The 22,440-nt window shown below is 37.2% G+C and overlaps 1 protein-coding gene across 1 annotated transcript in view; it reads left to right on the plus strand.

The window, feature by feature from the left end:
* LOC100891641 (transducin beta-like protein 3) overlaps window positions 1–22,440 on the plus strand; it is a 63,001-nt gene that overhangs the window by 13,686 nt on the left and 26,875 nt on the right. The window contains exons 6-12 of the mRNA XM_030984503.1: window positions 8,901–9,054; window positions 9,564–9,666; window positions 11,877–12,091; window positions 13,600–13,741; window positions 15,630–15,688; window positions 15,847–15,953; window positions 17,056–17,194. Of these exons, the coding sequence (XP_030840363.1) occupies window positions 8,901–9,054; window positions 9,564–9,666; window positions 11,877–12,091; window positions 13,600–13,741; window positions 15,630–15,688; window positions 15,847–15,953; window positions 17,056–17,194 (919 nt within the window). The remainder of the gene's footprint in view (window positions 1–8,900; window positions 9,055–9,563; window positions 9,667–11,876; window positions 12,092–13,599; window positions 13,742–15,629; window positions 15,689–15,846; window positions 15,954–17,055; window positions 17,195–22,440) is intronic.

Consider the following 22,440-nt stretch of genomic DNA (forward strand, 5'->3'; position numbering starts at 1 on the left):
GCAAGTGAATTTGTTCATGCTTTGTTTACTAATGGTTGGGGCTGGGCTAATATAAATACTTGGATGTAATATTATAGTATTAATGACTGAATTTAACGTACCCTTTTTGGTGCTCTTACTGTCAGCAAGTCTTGCATTTGATCATCATCAAGAAGTTGAAATCTTGGGAGAGTTTCTTCAGCCATTTTTGCCTTCGGTTTGGAATTTAGTACGATCAAGATTTCAGTATTGAAATTACCGACCAATTCTTTGCACACGTACGGTATCCTCGATCGCTCAAACCAGTTTTTAACTATTTTCCCCGGTAACCATGGTAACTGGAATTTTAGGACTAGCAGGTAAATGATTCAAGTCTCTTTTTAGTACAAGTCACAAATGCAAGTGAATTTGTTCATGCTTTGTTTACTAATGGTTGGGGCTGGGCTAATATAAATACTTGGATGTAATATTATAGTATTAATGACTGCTTTGAGAGAAATAGTTGTTTTTATACGCTGTATAAAACAACTATTTCTTGAACATTAAAGCAGTCATTAATACTTTTATATGCCAAAAAAAAAAAGAGTCAACTTATGACACCACTTTGGCCTTTCTCTAGTTTATCTGCACGGTTGTTTTTTATGAGTGTATCTTTGAGAGTAGACTAGATCTAGATTCTAGTCTAAGCAAGATACTTTTACAATTTTGGGGGTGGGCCGGCCCTGTGGGGAATATGGAAAAAAATCTGCGCTTTCATATGACACCTCACTTATTGAGTATCACCTTCAGGATCACGAGCAATATTAGTTTGAATCTCTGGTAATTAAAACATTGACCAATTTAGCAATGGCCAATGCATAGGGATGTGTGCAAGTGCGCAATGGCCAATGCATAGGGATGTGTGCAATCTCAACGGGGAGGATTTTAGCACTACTAGACCTACTTACTAGAATCTAGGCCTACTAGATCTACCGCATAGGCCGCACCCCAACTTTGACATTTCAAAGAGGGGAAAAAAAGAAGAAAAAACAAAAAACAAACAAACAATCAAACAAACGGACAAAACAAAATAATCGTAATTTTCTCGTAAAACACTATTTTTTTTTACAAACTGATACCAAATTCATCAATATTCTTATAATTAACGGAAGTTTAGCTAAAAAAGTGATCTCAGGCAGATTTAGTGTCCGATATATCCCTACCACAATGTACGGTGTAATGCGAAATTGCATGAAATGGAAAACAAAATGGCGACTTCGGATGGATGCTTTGCGGCAGCTCCGACAACCGGTCCCTTCCTTTACTTTTGCAATGCATTGGCACGAACTTAGAGCAAATGTTATTTTAGGAAGTTATTTTCATCTTCATGTCAACAATGCAAGATAAAATTGTCAGTAAGATGTGTGGAAATGTCCTTTACCATAGTGGTGTATATATATATATATATATATATATATTGTACCGTTCGTAGTCCCATATATGCAAATTCGTGCTGGTTTTGACTTTAGTTTTTTTTTTTTTTTTACTCTTTCCCCGCAAAGGCCGCACCCCGACTTTTTGATATTTTCTCTTCCAAAAATACTGCGGCCTTTACGCCGGCAAATACAGTATTTTATGGAGAATTTAACGTACCCTTTTTGGTGCACTTACTGTCAGCAAGTCTTGCATTTGATCATCATCAAGAAGTTGAAATCTTGGGAGAGTTTCTTCAGCCATTTTTGCCTTCGGTTTGGAATTTAGTACGATCAAGATTTCAGTATTGAAATTACCGACTAATTCTTTGCACACGTACGGTATCCTCGATCGCTCAAACCAGTTTTTAACTATTTTCCCGGTAACCATGGTAACTGGAACTTTACAACTATTATTTTAGAACTATTACATGGGTTTGGAATTTTACAGGAATAGTTAAAGTTTATGAATGCAATTTCGACCAATCAGATGGCTGGATTTCTTAAGTGAGGTATATAATCTTGTATAGCTAGTCATGTTTCGACTAAAAAAGGCCAATAGGGTGTCCCTGAGAGAGGTATTCTGTTGGACGAGGATGACCATCTAGCCGATCTGTACTGCTGTGAGCGGTAGGTATCAGCTGCCTTGTATGGGTGATACGTGGTCTGGGGTCAACCATGAATGTTGCCCTGATCAGCAGATTTCACCACACCTAATGTCGCTTTCTGTTCATCTTTCATGTGTTTTAGTTTAACTCTCTTTCCTAAATCATCCCCAAAGAGGAATTTTGTCACAGGTGCTTTGCACAAATGAGAGTAAGCCGGGTTCATATCTGGATTGATGAGTTCTTTACACAGGGAGTTCATCTCATAGTTGGCATTGGAGAGCAATGCTGAAGCATCCTGCTGTGTCTCTGTGAGGTTAGCAGACGAAAGCAGATGTGTATACGCAGTTAAGCCCCTCGTAAGGAGCTTTTGAACTATGGTCAGTTTTAGTTCACGACTTCGAGTAAACGGTGACAACTTTTACCAAATTACCGGGTTAACTTTTGGTACATCTAGGATGGGACAATTGCTCGTCAGCAAGTTCTTAGCCTAGGTTTCTTCAAGAACTTTATCCTCAAATTTTTGATTTGGCATGTAAGAAGTGGAACTAGCTACTTCATCGTCGAGTGGTGTACCCACATCTGTCTGTGCTGCAAACTTCATTGCAAAAGCAGGGATAACTGTTAGAGTCAGCATGCAAGTGCTGCCTCATTTCATCCTCAAGCACTGACTCATCTCCACCATAAACACATGTAGTGTCCTCATCTACCCCCGGCAAATTGCATGATGGGGGCTCATAATCATAACTTGTGCTTGCCTCAAATCAATCTGCCTCTGCTTGAAGTAGAGGCTCTAGCCTGCTTCTGAGCTGGTGCCGGTGGAGTTTGAGTTTGAGGGAGAGCCTCAATCATTCGCGATAACATATTCTCCAATTTAGAGAGGCAGGTGTCATAATCCACAGTTGCAGGCATTGATTTTTGTCTCGCCTGCGTAGCAAAAAGCGAGATATAGGCACCGCTTTTCCGGTGACGGCGACGGCGGCGTCGACATCAAAAACTTAACCTAAGGTTAAGTTTTTGAATTGTTAATATATTTTTAAAGTATAGGTTCTTAGTCAATGAAACTTTGACTAAAGGGTAATCAAGTATCCCCAATCATGTGAGTAGAATTTCAGATCACAAAGTCAAGGTCAAAGGTCATTTCAGGTCAACAGACTTGGACTATGTTGTAGCATCATCATTAAAAACTTAACCTAAGGTTAAGTTTTTGAATTTTTATGCCTCCGTTACGAAGTAGCCGGAGGCATTATGTTTTCGGGTTGTCCGTCCGTCCGTACGTCCGTCCGTACGTCCGTACGTACGTACGTACGTACGTCTGTACGTACGTACGTCCCGTTCTCGTGATCGCGTTATCTGAAGAACTGGTTGATGGATTCCTGCCAAACTTTGGTCATGTATGTATCTTGTAGAGCCGATGAACTGATTAGATTTTGGGGTTACGAGGTCAAAGGTCAAAGGTCACAGGGCTCATTATGTATGCAAAACGAGCTCGTGATCGCGTTATCTGAAGAACTGGTTGATGGATTCCTGCCAAACTTTGGTCATGTATGTATCTTGTAGAGCCGATGAACTGATTAGATTTCGGGTCACGAGGTCAAAGGTCAAAGGTCACAGGGCTCATTATGTATGCAAAACGAGCTCGTGATCGCATTATCTGAAGAACCGATTGATGGATTGCTGCCAAACTTAGGTCATGTATGTTACTTGCAAAGCCAAAAAACTGATTAGATTTTGAGGTCACGAGGTCAAAGGTCAAAGGCCACAGGGCTCATTATGTATGCAAAACGAGCTTGTGATCGCGTTATCTGAAGAACCGATTGATGGATTGCTGCCAAACTTAGGTCATGTATGTTACTTGCAGAGCCGATGAACTGATTAGATGTAGGGGTCACAAGGTCAAAGTTCAAAGATCACAGGGCACATTATGTATGCAAAAACAGCTCGTGATCGCGTTATCTCAAGAACCGATTGATTGATTCCTGCCAACTTAGGTCATGTATGTTTCTTGCAGAGCCAATGAACTGAGTAGATTCTTGGTTCATAAGGTCAAAGGTCATGGGCTCATTATGTATGCAAAAATAGCTTGTAATCACAATATTCTGAAAACCTGTTAATGGATTACAATTGAACTTGAATTTGAAAAATTTCTTCTGTTTTGGTTTGTAAAATTGCTCTATGACGGAGGCATCATTTTCGACTGCGCGCAGTCGAAGTTCCATCTAGTTGATATAATTTTGAAAGTATATGTTCTTAGTCAATGAAACTTGGACTATAGGGTTTTCAAGTCTCCCCAATCATGTGAGTAGAATTTCAGGTCACTAAGTTAAGGTCAAAGGTCATTTAAGGTCAACAAACTTAGACTTTGTTGTGGCATCAACATCAAGATTTTCAAAATGCTTCTTCTTCGTTATTTTTCAACTGATTTTGATTCTGATTGTTTCATATGATAGGGCTAGGAGGGGGATTTAAAACTTCTACACAGAATCGTGAAATTCATTATCTATGCTAACTTATGCAAAATTATTCGAAATCACAAAAAATGCTTCTTCTCCTTCATTTCTCGACCGATTTTGATTTGGTTTGCTTTATCTGGTAGAGCTAACTTTGGTACACTAAATTTCTACACCAAATTTTGAAATTGTTCTCCATTAATTAATAATGGTAATTTATGCAAATTTATTCCAAAAATAACAAAAATTGCTTCTTCTCCCTCATTTCTTGACCGATTGTGATTTGGTTTGCCTTATCTGGTAGAGCTAAATTTGGAACACTAAACTTGTACATGGAATTTTGAGATTTTACTCCATTGATTAATTATGGTAATTTATGCAAATTTATTCCAAAAATAATTTAAAAATCACAAAAAATGCTTCTTCTCCTTCATATTTTGACCAATTTTGATTTGATTTGCTTTATATCGTAGAGCTAACTTTGGTACACTAAACTTGTACACAGAATTTTGAAATTATTCTCCATTAATTAATTATGGTAATTTATGCAAATTTATTCCAAAAATAACAAAAATTGCTTCTTCTCCCTCATTTCTTGACCAATTTTGATTTGGTTTGCCTTATCTGGTAGAGCTAAATTTGGAACACTAAACTTCTACACAGAATTTTGAGATTTTACTCCATTGATTATTTATGGTATTTTATGCAAATGAAATGAAATTATGTCCCTTCCAGGGTATCAAATTTTTATTTTTTGACCAGTTCAAAAGTGTACCACATAAAATTTACGATATTTGTTGTTGCGAGATGCGGATGAGCGCTACCTCATTGAAGTTCTGGTTTATCATATTGAATTGCGTTATGCAGGCGAGACCGCCGAGAGCGTTTCCTTTGTTCCTTGGATTTTTTGCTTTAACTTGTTTTCAAAGTCACTTTCTTCTTGTCTCCTGCGGAACTCTTGGGTTCATGATGCGGTAGTATGTGTGTGGCAGTCGCAGGGTACTTAGACCCATGGTGTGAATCAGCCCCTGGATGTCCCGGGTCAGGGTCCTTGTCTCTGCCCACTAACTCTGTGGGTTTCGGAGGGACCGAGGCCATGACGAAATTGTAGACAATTTCTCAAAAAGGGACCAAAAAACTCAGAAATTTTTCCCAAAGGAAAACAAACGTAATAAGCTTACAGTTAGCAGTAGTTATTCGCCGGAAAACACAAAATTCCCGGAGAACAAAGCGTTGATATTTCATGAAATTTTCTGAGTGCATGAAAGAGTTACTCTTTCAAAATGGCGACAGAAGCGATAATGAGTGCTCAAGGGCGAAGAGGCCTCTCAATTAGTCTCTTCACAAGACTCATGAAGTAAAATCATAATTATTGATTTTATTTAATAGTTGAACTGAAAAAATTACTCTATGTTAGTGCATCCACACAAAAACGTATTACCGGTACTATCAATCTTACTTGGATGCTGGTGTGAAGAAATAAGATTCTTAGGGGGAAAATAGGACATTTACATTATCAATATCAAGAAAACAATTAGTGGATAGTGAGGCAATGACATCACAGACTCAAGAGTGAGTTGCCAATCCGTCTTGTGATTTTCAAATTTTTTCATGTCATCAAAAATTCATAACTTTCTTATTAGTTATCAGATTTTGCTCAAATTTTTTTTGATTGGTTTGTCTGTTTTTTCTGCTTCTATTGAAAGTAAGTTATTTTTGGAGTGGAATTACCCTTTAAGAATTGAATAAATAAATGAAATGAAATGAAATCTTCTTCAAGCTTGAAAGTTTATTACAGTATTTATCCACACATTTCTGTTCTCTGCCATTATATCACACCTCCAGTGTCATTTCACTCCATGTCTCAATGTTCCCCTTCCAGATGGTTCTTAGTTTACTTCTTGCTCTGGTATCTTCTATTTTTCCTTCCAATAAATCTTTGATGTCTTTTCATGTGGCCAAAGTATTTTGCCTTTCTTTCTTTAACCAATCAAAACAGGTTATTATCCCCTCGCCTACCAAGTCGGAGGGGATATAGTAACTAGTGCTGTAGTCAAACGTTTAACCGTCCGGTATCCGACCGCCCATGGAGTATTCCGTTTTCAATTGGACGGTTTTGTTTTCCCGTTTTTTAAAATATTTTTTTTTAAATAATTAAAAAAAAAATATGTATATATGCAGTGCGTCCCAGAAAAAACGAAACCGAGAAGTATCGATGTTCTGTCATAACTTAGTCACAACTATAATTAATGAATGATACATATTTGGAAAGCTTAGAGTCTCCTCTTTCAGTTGATGCTACTCTTGTGATGCATATTTCACGCATGAGTGATTAAAAGCAATTTGAAGGGAGGAAACCAAAAGACATTTGGCGGGCGGTATCTGAATTTCGAAGAAAAATTCACATTTCTAGAAAGTTCAGTTTCTGCCCTTTCATATGACACCTCAATCAGGAAAAATGAGCGAGGAATGACAAAGTTCTGTTGGTTTAAAGTAGTGCTTGCATTTCCATAATTTTATTAAACGAATTCGTTTTCACTGGCTGCCTGCCGTATCAATAAACAAAATTAACAAAAGACTTAACTCCGTTTCGTTGACAATCAGCCATAGACAAGAGTCTTTATGCATGGCTGATTGTCAACGAAACGGAGTTAAGTCTTTTGTCAAATCTGCTTTTTGCTACGGCAGGCACCCAGTGAAAACAAATTCGTTTGTTAAAATTATGAAAATGTAAGGGCTACTTTAAACAAACAGAACTTTGTTATTCCTGGCTCATTTTTCTTGATTGAGGTATCATATGAAAGAACAGTGATTAACTTTCTAGAAATATGAATTTTTCTTTGAAATTCAGATACCGCCCACCAAATTACTTTTAATCACTCATGCGTGAAATATGCATCACGTGAGTAGCATCAACTGAAAGAGAAGACTCTAAGCTTCCCAAATATGTATCATTCATTAATTATGGTTGTGATTAAGTTATGATAAAACATCGATACTTCTCGGTTTCGTTTTTTCTGGGACGCACTGTATATATATTTTTTTAAATTTTTTAAAAAAAAGTTTCGATTTATGCCCCTCCACCTGGCACTATGCCTGGCAATGTCTCCCAGCTCAGTAATCTGTGTGTTGACTCACCACTCCGAAACTAGAACAACACTCCAATTTGTCTGTCATCTTGGTTTAAAAGTAATCTTTGTAATAGATCTCAATATGTAGTTTATAATAATAATTCATCCAACTTTTACACACGGCATACCACAAGGTTCTATCCTAGATCCTCTACTGTTTTTAATTTACATTAATGACCTTAAACATTCTAAAAACGACAATGTTACTATTATTTGTGACAAGTTCACAAGCACAAATCAGCGCCTTCAAATGCACATCGCAGTTAAAAGACAGTCCTTTTTCACACGGACCTGGCTTGATACAGACGAGTCGGTCCCCCCCCCCCCCCAATTTTTTTCCTTTTTTTCCCTTTTTTTTCTTCTTTTTTTTCCTTCATATATATATTTTTTTAATCGTTTAACCGAAAAACGTCCGGTTTTGACTGGCGGTTAAACGGAATTGGAGATATCCGTGATGTTACAGCGCCGCCGTCCGTCAGTAACAAATCTGGTTTCCGTTTCATAACTTTAGTAATGTTTGACAGATTTTAATAAAATTTGATATGAAGGTGTACATGGTATCAAAATACAGCCCAAGTTCGATTTTGGAGTATGTAGGTCAAAGGTCATAGCTCATTGAGTATAAGAAAATTCTTTATTATATATGCGAACATGTGGTTTTCATTCAATAACGTAAGTAATGTTGAGTATGTACGTCAAAGGTCACAGCTCATTAAATATGCAAAAATTGCTAAATGTAGGCCATTTGTACCAGGCGAGGGGATGCTACATTTTGTGTTGACTTTTTTTGTTTAAGTCCTGCCATATGCAGTATTTTTTTGTTAGTTTTCATATATTTCCATGATATTCTCATCATTCTCCTGTATACCCAATATTGATTTAGCCATAGTTGCAAAGAACGCATACTATGGCCGAGATAAATGGTTTGTGTCTAATCTGTTACACTAAAACTAAATTGTATCTGATTGGATAAAGGTTTTGATTAATATTCAACGAGAGTAAAGGAAGGATGGATGTCTTTCTACCTCCAAGGCCCTCATACACTAAACAAGAAGACTAAAGTCATGTTATACAAGAGCTTGATCTCACTTCTATTTTTAATCTTGACTTTAGACCAAATGGTTTATATTCGAGTAGAATATGGACCCAAGAGTTATCAAACTGGGAGCATATTGGGGTGAACACAAATGAGCCACTCATGACTTGCAATATTCATTTTGTACTAGTGATGTTGATTTGCAATGAATGATTCTCATGATATTTTCTTGTTGTCTATAATTGCAGCTGTCTATCTGTGTTAGAGACTCATTATGGAGCGGTGACCGGTTTGTCTTTCTCTCAAGATGGTAACACCCTGCTGTCCAGCGGGAGGGACAGCGTAGTGGTCATCTGGGATCTAGTCATGAATCTGGCAAAGAAAACCATTCCTGTCTTTGAGGTAAATTCTGCCTTCGTAAACTCCCCTATCTGATTGTGAGCGGGATACACCCCTCGCTCTGTCTTTCTCTCTCTCTCTCTCTCTCTCTTTCCTGTTCTGTTTCCGTATCTTGATCTGTACACAAAAGACCATTTTTTATGAGGCCTAAAAAAAAGGATGTATCTTGAAATCTACGGTCTGCTTTTTTTTTAGAAAAAAAATGTTTAATGAATTAAAAAAAAGCATTAAAAACTGGAAGATATTACCCCAAAGAGGGAGAGAAAAAGAAGAAAAAAGATTTCCGACCAACCGACCCATGTTTTAGGACCTAAAGGACAATGCAACAATTTTTTTTAAAGGCCTTATTGTGGTATCTAAAGAGTTTAAATTATAACTCAAAGTTTATGGAATTTGATTACTTGATTACTTTCAAATTGAGTTATGATATAATCATCAAATTTGACCCCTATGACTTAATGTACATGCATGATGATGTAACATTTTTAAAACATTTTTGTTTTCTGCCTTAGCCCTTGGAAACTGTAGTCTTTCTACCAGAAGACAAAGATTTCCCACACATAACTCCAAAGAAGGAAAAGAAAGATTTCTGCTTCTTGACAGCAGGGGCAAAAGGTAGGAAATGAATTTTTTCTGTTGTGAATACCCCTTTAAACGCAGGGTATTGTACTGACATCGTTACCACTTCTATAACGTATTATGCCATCTTTCAATTACACCATCTTTCGGTGAAGGCGTACACAGAGAGATTTCCGGTACCTGTACCCAAGCATAATCATGCTCGCTTTTTCAGTTGGGGATGCACTGTGGGACATGGCTGTTGACACATCAAGACATTATGAGCACTATTGAGCAGCAGATGGCAGTATACGTATATCTAAAGTTGTGTCAGTAGAATACCTGCCTTTAAAGAGTATTTGGTCATAGGTCCTTGGATGTTTTTTATGCTTCTGCCCACTGAAGGTGGGAGGAGGACAATAATTTTTTCAGTTTGTCCGTCAGTCCATCTCGCTTTTTCGTTGTGGCGATACATCAAGAACCAATTGAGATTTGAACTGCAAGCATCAAAGGTCATAGTGGTCAATTTCTGAAATTACAGGTTTTAGCCTTGCTATTACAATATCTATCTATCTCAAGAACCACTAGAGATATGAGGTTAAAACTTATTGATAATATGTATCATCATTGGAAAAAAATCTGATTAGATTTTTGGTAAGTAGGTCAAAGGTCATAGAGGTAATTTTGTTTAATTAGAGATATTACCCTTAATGCTAAATATATTACTCATCGCGAATATAGTATCGAATATAATATTGCTAGTGACATTCGTTTGTCTCGCAATGTATGGTCAACAAGGGATCAAAAGATCACGATGTTTCGTGCGCCGCTGCAACACTTCGTCAGGTGATAAAATATATTGTAAGCAAGCGTCTTTTATACTCTATGGGTGGACCGGCGGTCAAATAATTTGATCAATAATTAGAACAATAACGAGAAAGGCCTATTTGCCGAAGCACACGTGTGTTCAACCAATCAATCAATGTGCTGGCTCGGTGCAGGCCGGCTGGACGGGGAGTGTCATGGTGGCGTATCGTACGCATCCAAAATTCAGGGATATTGATCCCGTTGTCTCTGTTGAAATTATTGGGATTGAGACGTATATTGAATTGATAGCTTCTTTAGCCCTCCATGTGTACCAATGTCGTGTATAAAAGATGCTTGCTTACAATATATTTTATTACCTGACGAAGTGTTGCAGCGGCACACGAAACCTCATGATCTTTTGATCCCTTGTTATCACAATATGTCAAGAACTTCCTGAGGTATGAGCTTCAAACATGGTGACAGAATTATTATAGGAAAATGATCCAATTACATTTTGGGGCTAGTAGGTCAAGATCACAGTCATTTAATTATAGGCTTTTTGTTTTCAATGTGATATGTCATGAATAATTCCATCCATTTCCTTTAATGAATTTACGGAGATGCAGAAATTTGCATTTGTCTTGTTCCCACATATGAAGCTTGTTCATGGCTCGTTTCAGCAATGCTGGCATTTTCTTTTCTGATGTTCTTCTAAAGGACCCAAACCACTTAGATACATGTATAATAATTATATTTGCTTATATAGCGCCTAACACTTACTTTATCAGAAGTCTCTAAGCGCTCTACAATAATGCAGCATAATTACCCTGGCTTTAGCAGTGCAGCTGTTACGCGCGCTGCGTTTCAAGGAATAAATTCCTACCAGGTACCCATTTACTTCACCTGAGTGGAGTGTGGCAAATGCAGATCAATGTCTTGCCAAAGGACATTATATGTGTTTAGATACTTTAAAAGGGCCGAAAACATTTAATACTCAAAGTTTCATTCAAGTTCAGTACACAATAATCCCTCAGTAATGAGATTGAGACCTGTCTATACATATCTGAGAAGTTAGGACCAAAAAAAGCTTAATTCAAGCCAAATATATTGTATGCCCCTCAGGCTTACAAATAATAACAGTATAGAGGAAGTTACTTTGTAATCACAGAATAATAGAATGCTGTATTTATCCATACAAATTAAAGTACAGTGAAAGAGAGTGTGCCGTTGACAGGAACACTATTAAACAGACAACTGCCTAATTTCAATTAGTATTTTGACAAAGACAGGCACTTGTGCTATGCTTTATGTCTGGAAAGCATACACCGAAAGGTTTTCTAGCTGTTGACTTAGAACCCCTGGCAACCAAGTTAGTAATGTTTGCAAGGCAACACCTAGCCGATTATAGAGCAATGTGTATATTTTCCCATCCCTGTTTCATTTGTAACATCTGCTCACAGGTATCATGAAAGTCTGGTCATCTACTGGTCGGTGCCTGTACGAGCAGCGAGGAAGCCATTTACAGTCCTTGAAGAAACAGACCTCGGAAGACCAAAAACAACCAGCCATGATAACCAGTGCTATGATTTGTGAGGCCATTGGATGCATTGCGGTGGTGACATATGACCACAACATCATTCTCTTTAGGCTGGAGGATTTGAAACTGGAGAAGCAGGTCAGAGTGATAGTTATCTGCAAGTGTGGACTTGGTTGTTAGATCTGTAGGAATTAAAATAAATATCATGTTTACTTTTTTGTTTGTACCGTTAACATTTATTATTTCAGGTTGGCCTTCTTATTGGGATATCTCAAAAACCACTAGAGATATTCGGTTCAAACTTGTTGCTAGTTTGATCACCGTAGGAAGAAAATCTTATTAGATTGTGGGTTAGTAGGTCAAAGGTCACAGAGGTCAACTTCTGAATTTCCAGCTACCATAGTTATTTGACGGCGTTAAGGCTGCAAAATGGCCCGCAGATTTGGAATCCTTATTGAATACCCTTTCCAACAATACAACATTTTGTGAAGATTGACCCATTAGTTCCCGAGATACAAGGGTTCAAAGGTAGGCCCGCCACCCCCATTTTTGCAAAAATCTTAAAATTTGGTTGGCCGTATCTCCCAAACCCCTCACCCGATTGACCTAAAATTTGAGATTTGGTGCTGTGAGATCCAACAAAATCAAAAATGGTCGGGCTAAGATTTTCAGATTTTTTGGGTGATTTGACATGGAATGACCCATTAGCCTTGTTATCGTAAAATCTCTAGAACCACTAGAGATATGAGGCTCAAACTTGGTGATAATATATATTACCATAGGATGACGATGTGATCAGATTTTTGGTAAATAGGTCAAAAGTCAATGCTCAATTTCTGAAATTCTAGATATTAGTCTTGTCATGAAATGAAACAAAATTAAGCATTTATTATCCATTCAGAAATTTGTTTTACGCCCTGCCCGCTCGTGAAATAAATCTTTGTGATGTAAAATAACAGGTATTGTTTACAAAAAAACGAAAAATTACGTCTTATCCCCAGCTCTTCGGTCACTGAACAGTATCAAGCATTTCATTTGGAACAAACTAAGAACAAACGTGGCTCTACTACTTTCCTGAAGGAGAAGCAAAATAAAACATTGACTAGTGGTGATCATTTTGACATATTGACTTTTTGTTTTTCCTTTCTCTTAATCATTTATCATGTTATCTATTTCAACCGAGGCTCTGGGAATATTCAACCAAAGATAATCATCTTTAATATGATTTGTTTGACACTGGTGTATATTTACCGGCGTCGAACAAATACCGGTTTACCCATAAAAGTCACAGAGGTCAATTTCTGAAATAAAAGGGTTTTAGCCTTGCTATTGTAATATATATAAACATGGTGACAGTATCAATATTGGAAGATGATCCAATTAAATTTTGGGGCTAGTAGGTCAAGTTCATAGTCGTCAGTTGACATTTGATTATACCTAGGCCTTTTCTTTTTATCGTGATATGTCACACATTATTCCATCCGTTTCCTATACTGCATTTAGGGCAGAGGCATATTGGATATGCATTCGCATTTGTCTTGTTTTTTGTTTTTTTATTCTTGGTAATGTATGGGGCTTCTTAAAAGCTTTGGCCTTTACATTAAAATCCTGTATGTATGTGTATTTATCTTGTCTTTGCGCTCTAGTTTGTGGGCTACAGTGAAGAGATCCTGGATCTGAAACTAATGGGGATGAATGAGTCTCATCTTGCAGTGGCAAGTAACAGTGAGCAGATCAGAATATTTGAATTGAGCTCAGGCAGCTGTCAAATACTTACTGGGCACACAGGTAAGAGCGGATGGTCGTCAACATCATCATTATTATTTCTCTTGACACCAGTTACAGGAAAATATATGCAAAAGACACAGACTTAAAAAAATATAGGAGAATGAAAAGAAAGTGGCACATTCAGGGAAGGTAGTAAAATTTGCTTATGAGCCTAAACGGGTAGCGACACTCTCACTGAATGCAGTAATATATCAATTTCAATAAATACTATACAAAATGAAATAATACACCGATTTGAGTGCGTTATGGTCGATGCAGCGCATGAGGGTACTCACTGTGGTGAAATTGTGAATTTGCCATTGTGAATACCCGAATAGCGCTGCATCGCCATAACGTCACGAACGAAAACCTCATTTGCTACATTCTTGAGCCCATTTTATAAAGTAGACCGTCACATTGCGCTGCCTCTGTTGGAGGCCATTGCTCTATAATGCAAGGAAAACCTTCAAAACCTGCCCTACTGCGACATAGCAATTGCTAACCAGATTCTGTGCGACAATTCAATTAACCAGAGTACAGATACGTTGCGTAAGTCGATCTTGACGGGACTGAGTGAAATGCGTTGACTTAGGCAATCTTTGACGTGGGCGTACGTTTTCGAAATTCGACTTACGCACATGTAGTGCATGTACATGTCCTGTAAATTGTCTCTAGGCCTAATATAACTTGGGAATGCCGGCGGGACACAGCAGGCTTAACTGGGATTGGTTTTTATGCCTCCGTTACGAAGTACCCGGAGGCATTATGTTTTCGGGTTGTCCGTCCGTACGTCCCGTTCTCGTGATCGCGTTATCTGAAGAACCGACTGATGGATTCCTGCCAAACTTTGGTCATGGATGTATCTTGCAGACCCGATGAACTGATTAGATTTTGGGGTCACGAGGTCAAAGGTCACAGGGCTCATTATGTATGCAAAAACAGCTCGTGATCGCGTTATCTCAAGAACCAATTGATGGATTCCTGCCAAACTTTGGTCATGTATTTCTCTTGCAGAGCCGATGAACTGATTAGATTTTGGGGTCACAAGGTCAAAGGTCACAGGGCTCATTATGTATGCAAAAACAGCTCGTGATCGCATTATCTCAAGAACTGATTGATGGATTCCTGCCAAACTTAGGTCATGTATGTTACTTGCAGAGCCGATGAACTGATTAGATTTTGGGGTCATGAGGTCAAGGTCAAAGGTCATGCGGCTCATAATTTTTGCAAAAATAGCTTGTGATCGCATTCTCATTAGAACAGATTGATGGATTCCTGCCAAACTTAGATCATGTATGTATCTTGCAGAGACAATGATTTGAGTAGATTCTTGGGTCAAAGGTTAAATGTCATGGGCTCATTATGTATGCAAAAATAGCTTGTGAACGCATTCTCATTAGAACTGACAGATGGATTACTATTTAACTCAGGACATCTTGCAGAGCCAATGAACTGAGTAGACTTTGAGGTCAAAGATCAAAGGGTCATATACATGTATGTATATGAGAAATTGCTTGTAATCATGAGAACCTTCTGAGAACCTTTTAATGGATTACAATGAAACTTGAATTTGAAAAATTGATTCTGTTTTGGTTTGTAAAATTGCTCTTTGACGGAGGCATCATTTTCGACTGCATGCAGTCGTAGTTCCATCTAGTTATCCCATGCAGTGGTTTGAATTGTTGTGCAGACATCCATTGATCATCATTGATTAAAGTCAGCATTTTCCCTCTTTCGAGGGATACTGCCTTTCACACCATGATGACACTCCCTCCCTCCACTTCTTGTTACAAGCATCCTCTACATTTAGATCAACTGTACTGCTTTCTTTCTTTTTCTTTCCATTAAATCTTCAGTTTCCAGATCCCATGCTCTTTTGTGTGTATCATTTCTTCATTTTTCTTTTCAGATATTGTCATGTCTTTGGATGTATTCAAGAAGGGTCTGATGATGGTCAGCAGCTCAAAGGTAAGACCATGTTTCACTCTTCTGGGGGGGGGGGGGTGGTCTGGGGGAGAGAAAATAGAAAGAAAATGAGACAGGGAGACAACCCAAATGCTGACAATATGTTTTCCAATTTATATCCTGATAAAATCATCAAACATAAAATATCTGTTCTCTCTCAGGATAACACAGTGCTTATATGGCATATGGATGAAGAGAGTTGCTTGGTAACCTGTGTAGCTGTAGGCCTAGGCCACACCCACTCGGTAGGGACAGTAGCTGCTGCCAGGTAAGATGTTGCATAGTGCTCATTCTGTTAACATAAACGCACTCGGTCCTTATTTAGTAAAATGCTCTGCTGTGTGTATTCATACATCATGTGGTATAATGTGGTGTTAGTTGCTCAAGCTTAGGTATATAGAGGGCAGCACACGGACGTGCGATACCTATACCATCTTGCAAACTTTGTATGCACGGGAGCTGCTTCATATTCTTGTGTGCACTCTTACTCCCACAATCCAGATTACTTTCAAATTTGTATGGAAGTGTATCTTGGTATGATCTACACACCTATAATATTTGTTGATGCTGTCCCCAGTGTTTTGTCTTCTATAGGGTAAAAGGCCATATTTTGGTGGATGGTTTGTGCGTGCTCTATAGGCCACATAAAGGGATTTTGTTCAAATTTTGAACAAAGGTGTATCTTGGTATAATCTATAAGCCTTAAGATTTTGGGGATGCCTTCTCCAGTGTTCCGTCTTTAATAGGGTCAAAGGTCATATTTTAATAGATGTCTTGTGTGCACTATAGTGTGCGGTCTAACCGCATCATTCCTTGACAGATTTCTTTCAAAGTGTGTATGGAAGTGTATGCTGGTAAAATCCATAGTTTCTGATGATGCTGTCACCAGTGTCCCATGTTTTATAGGGTCAAAGGTCATATTTTGCAGGATGGCGTGAGTGCACTATGCAGACCACATTTCTTATTGAATTTTGTCAAATTTTGTATAGAGATGCATTATACTCAAATCTACACACATATTGTTTTAATGATGCTGCACCTAGTCTTGACAATAGTCTCGAGCAACTAGTGGCGATCTCTACGTCGTCCTTTTGTTTCGGGGAGGGGAGAGGGAATCTTTGTCCTTCCTTCAAACATAAGGATGACAACAAAATTGCTGCCAATGCCGGGGGATACATTCGCATTGCACAGCAATGGAGAATGCGATGTTTCTAGTTTGTTTTTGCATTGTTGGGTACTGTTTTTCAGAAAGTGCACATATCGTTAAATTCAGTGTTACTGAATGTAAATTGATAATTTGGTGTAAATTTTCTTTTAAACACATGTAAACAATCACACCACTACTGTCATTGTCATGGTTTATCTTGCAGATTGTCCTCCAAATTCTGTGTATCTGGTAGTGAGGACTGTACACTAAAGGTATGGAGAATACCAGAACAAAGACCAGAAGAAGGAATCAAGGAACCAGTTCACATGAAAGTCACCTTTACAGAGAAAGCACATGACAAGGTTAGTGGGAGTGGTAATATCTACTAAGTACATTTTGATTTAGTAATCCTTACATTTTGTCAAATTGTAGAACTGATGTTGACTATCTTTTCATGAATTGTATAATTTGTTTGTGTATTAAATGTTGCTCGTACACTCGTATCCAGAGATGCCAACCAGTACAATTTTACAATATTTAGTACAATAATAAGAGTGAAATACGATATCGCCTCTTAAAATACAATTTTTCCTCTTTCAAACAAAAAAACAAAACAAAAAGATATTTTATAAACTCATAAAATCGCATAGAAGCATGTACAAGTAAACCCTTGCAACCATGACACAAACTTTGCTTTACAATCTTCACATTCAATGTTAAAGGCATTGTTTAACAATGTTAAATCTGTGATGCATAGCCCTACTTGTTATCACTGTCTGTGATGTGGTGTAATATTGAAGCCCTAACAAAATTGCGCTTCAAAATGATCATGAAGTGCCTCAAAAAAGTAAAAATCTTTGAATGACTGGTTTTACCATACCTTACTCATTTTCCCCAATAGACTGTAGTGTTATAAAAACCGTTAGGAAAAAGAAAAATGAAATTTCGATTTCCAATCATAAATATCTTGATAATCAGACAGGGTATCTGCTTGTTAAAGGTTCTATGTCCCATTAGCAGGCCCCAAAATGAAAAGGTTGAATTCCAACGGTATTTGAAAGATAATACTAATAGTGTTGTAACATCAAAGATATTTCCAATTCCGTTTAACTGTTAGTCAAAATCGGACAGGTTTTTTTTTTTTTTTTTTAAATTTAATTTTAATTTTTTTTATTATTTGTATTTTAATTGACTTTTTGGAAAATTAAAAGAAATCACAATATTTACAAATAATTTACATAATTAGAAACAAAATCGTAGACTTTATTGTCAGGCATGCTTTGGAACAATGACTGGGTTTCACTTTGTTTATGAAGCTCATGTGCATGTATTTCAAGGCTGGAAACTTAGTGTTACGAGTCAACTTCTCAATCTACAATCTTGCAATTGATTGTTATCGTGTAGATCGTTGCTCTGCTATTCAACATTCAACAGTCAGGGCTGACTTATGATGACAATAGGGGTTTTTCGTTTGTCACGTCGACATAGTCGACATCAAAGGTGTGACGTCATTTTGGCGATTTGCGCATGCGTCGGGTCGTCTGGCGTCGTCAGGCCAAATTTGCGAACCCGTTTATCGATGATTTGAGGTTTGTCAGAAAACTAGTGACCCGTAGTCGAAATGACGTCATCTTGCTACATCGCAGCGTAAATCAGAAAGTAAAAACAGAAAGAGAAAGTGATAGAATGATCAAAAACAAAAAATAACATAAGGAAAGACAGAAAGATAAAGTGATAGAATGATTTAAAAAAACAAAGAATAACATAAGGAAAGACAGAAAGAGAAAGTGATAGAATGATAAAGACTAAGAATAACATATAAAGAGAAGATGAAAGAAGTTAGAAACAACTAAAGAAAGACAGAAAGATAAAGTGATAGAATGATTAAAATAACAAAGAATAACATAAGGAAAGACAGAAAGATAAAGTGATAGAATGATTACAACAAAACAAAAAAATAACATAAGGAAAGACAGAAAGATAAAATGATAGAATGATAAAAACTAAGAATAACATAAGAGAAGATGAAAGAAGGAAGAAACAAAGAATAACATAAGGAAAGACAGAGAAAGTGGTTGAATGATAAAAAAGAATAACATAAGAGAAGATGATAGAAGGAACAAACCAACATTAAAGGGAAAGTCCACCCCAAAAATAAGTTTGTTTCGATAGAGGCAGAATAATAAGAAAATCAGGTGAGTGAAAGTTTGAGCAAATTCTGAATGAAAATAAGAAAGTTATGAATTATTGAAGTTGTGATCAATCAAATACAAATTGGCAACTCTATGACGTATCATGCGAGCTCAACTTCCATTTGCTCAGTACTAAAAAAATCTAAAATTTTCATTTTCCCTCAAGAAAAATTTCAACCATACATGCACCCTAAATATAATAATTGCAAATATGTTTCTATACTCCCCCTGCAAGGAACAAATATATATTCCGTCATCAATAACGAAGAAAACATGATTTTATGGAATATTATGCACAAAGCAAATGAAGGAGAGCTCGTATAATAAGTCACAGAGTTGCCAATTTGTATTTGATTGATCACAACTTCAATAATTCATAACTTTCTTATTTTCATTCAGAATTTGCTCAAACTTTCACTCACCTGATTTTCTTATTATTCTGCCTCTATCGAAACAAACTTATTTTTGGGGTGGACTTTCCCTTTAACATAAGGAAAGACAGAAAGAAAAAATGATAGAATGATAACAACAAACATTAACATTAGGAAAGACAGAAAGAGAAAATGATAAAGAATAGACAATGGAAATATAGAAGAGAAGATGAAAAAAGGAAGAACAAATAATAACATAAAGAAAATAGAGAGAGAAAATAAGAGAATAGGAAACGAAGAATAACATAAGAAGTGAAAGAAGGAGAAATATAATAAGCGCATGGGGCCATTACGTCATCATGTAGAGAACGGGCGTCGACTAAAAACGAAAAGGGTTATGAGGTAGTGAACAGGATGGGTGTCTGGCGCCAATTCGCTTTGTTAGAGGACGGGAACGCCGTCCTCGTCCAAACAAAGGAAAAGCCCCTATTAAAGGTAATACAAAGTTTTGGTATGGGGTCATGAATTTGGTTTATATGAACGTATTGGAAGCAAATGTGATCCTACAATATTCAGTGATCGTTGTCGCGGTTGAAATCGAGTCTAAAGTAATGAAATTGTAAATAATAGACTCTTTAAGTTGTATAGCTCCCTCTCAAGGTCAAGATATTAATTAAGCTATGAAACTATGGTTCTTGACTAAAATCTACCGATTAGCTATTCCCATTTGGTTATTATATATCACAACCACATATTCTGGGACTTTCAGGGTCGCAGCTACCATTGTAGGGCCGTAGGCGCTATTTGGAATTTATCAAAATTTACCGGGAGTACCGGTAAATTTTTGTATTCAATTTTTGTCGAACGCAGAACTGTTTTAGGTGCTAAATTTTCTAGTGCTTATAAAACACCCACAGGGGCATCCAAATGAAATTGTAAAGAATCACTATCCACCCAATTTTCAAAATTTCCCAAAACTTTGTATTACCTTTAATGTCGGCAAAACTTGATTTATTAGCTTCATAAACAAAGTGAAACCTACCGTTTTTGCTGGCGTTAAGGCCGCACCCCCGATAAAAAAAAAAAAAAATGTTTTTTTTTTTTAAAGACACCATGAGCAAGCAAATCTAGATCTACCACCACTGTTTGGTTGGTACGTTATAAAGTTTATTTACGAGATTGATAAAACTTTGCCCTTCATGTCAACAATATAACACAAAATTGTCGGTAAGACATGTGTTATTCTAGACCATTATTGTAGAAATTTGTGCTGTTTTCATGGTTTTGACTTGCGATTTTTGTCTCGCCTGGGTAGCAAAAAGCGAGACATAGGCGCCGCTTTCCGGTGACGGCGGCGACGACGGCGACGGCGGCGTCATCATCAAAAACCTAACCTTAGGTTAAGTTTTTGAATTTTCAATATAATTATGAAAGTATAAATCCTTAGTCAATGAAACTTAGACTATAGGGTTATCACGTATCTCCAATCATGTGAGTTGAATTTCAGGTCACAAAGTCAGGGTCAAAGGTCATTTCAGGTCAACAAACCTAGTCTATGTTGTGGCATCATAATCGAAAACTTAACCTAAGGTTAAAGAGATGGTTTATTGATTTCAAACTTGACTGAATTTGGTATCACTGCAATCGAAAAATTACACTGAGTAAAATCATTACATTTGTGTAACTTGTACATTCGAGCGAAATTTTTAAAAGTTGATTGAACTTGACGAAAAATCAACCCACTCAACGCCCCCAAAACATCGTAAGTCAGCTGATTTTTGAAGTGACATCACAATATGAACAGCGGGCCGCTCAGCTGAAATGATTGACGACGGTGCGAGATTCAGTTTGCGTGCGATTCACATGTATTGCATTGACTCTCGAGTACCGTACCCATTTATACCTAACGCCGTTTACTTTCATCAAAATCCCCTGGAAATATAGATATGGACAAAAACATACTTGATTATACTCCAGAAGGCTCCTCCATGGCATGGTTTTGGTTCTTAATCTGACGTTAGTCTAGATAAATGATATATAACTTCCAAAAAGCGAGTGAATATATCGTCGATGTAGCGTTCAAGTTTCCCGTAACTGGTAGCTGTGCGTGCGTACTCTGTGCATGTACTATGTGTGCAATACACTGACCTCTATATGCGTGCATCACATCTAGCGCAGCTTGCTAGCCAGCCTAGCCCGTAGCCCGGCGCTCGAGCTAGCCGTGAATCGCGAACCGGACTGATCTGTTTCTCTCGGTTTATCAGGTCCTATACGACTTGATTTATCAAAAATGATTAATCAGCCTAATCACACATTTTTGTAATGAACATCTGGACAATTCTATGTAAATTTGTCGCCTCTTTTACTCCAAAAGAGTCGTTAGGTCAGCATGCAAAATGTCCTTTGCCTTCCCAGATCAGACACATACACGCTGAAGTGCCCTCAGAATATGTGATTATTTTTCTGATTTTTATGCTCAAATTAATTTGACGGAAATTTTTTTAAAAATCAAACAAACATTTGTAGAAAGTATCATTTATTCAGAGTATCTCATTCAAAATGCCAAAAAAAGAGGAAATATCACCACTGGCGGTAAATATACAAACAACGTTAACCCATATATGAAAATTGCAATGGGTATCCAACATTGTCCCGAATGTGTGATGTAGGTTGTTCATAATGTGACGTCATCGTTTCGCATGTAAAATAACGCCGTCAATTCACTTAGTGGAAAGGGTAACAAAATTGCATTTAAGTTATTCCTCACAACAGTGAGGGCTTCAAAAGTACTTTGCTCATTTTGTTAATGTTCTCAGCAATCTGTAGAGGTGTAATTTGCCCATTTTCCACATTTCAATGAACCATCTCTTTAAGTTTTTGAACTTTTGATATAATTTTGAAAGTATAAGTTCTTAGTCAATGAAACTTAGACTATAGGGTAATCAAGTATCCCCAATCATGTGATTAGAATTCAGGTCACTACGTTAAAATCAAAGATCATTTTAGGTCAACAAACTTAGACTTTTTTGTTCCATCAACATCAAG

This window comes from Strongylocentrotus purpuratus, unplaced genomic scaffold (genome assembly GCF_000002235.5).
Source record: "Strongylocentrotus purpuratus isolate Spur 01 unplaced genomic scaffold, Spur_5.0 spur5_scaffold_14, whole genome shotgun sequence".
NCBI classification, from domain to species: domain Eukaryota; kingdom Metazoa; phylum Echinodermata; class Echinoidea; order Camarodonta; family Strongylocentrotidae; genus Strongylocentrotus; species Strongylocentrotus purpuratus.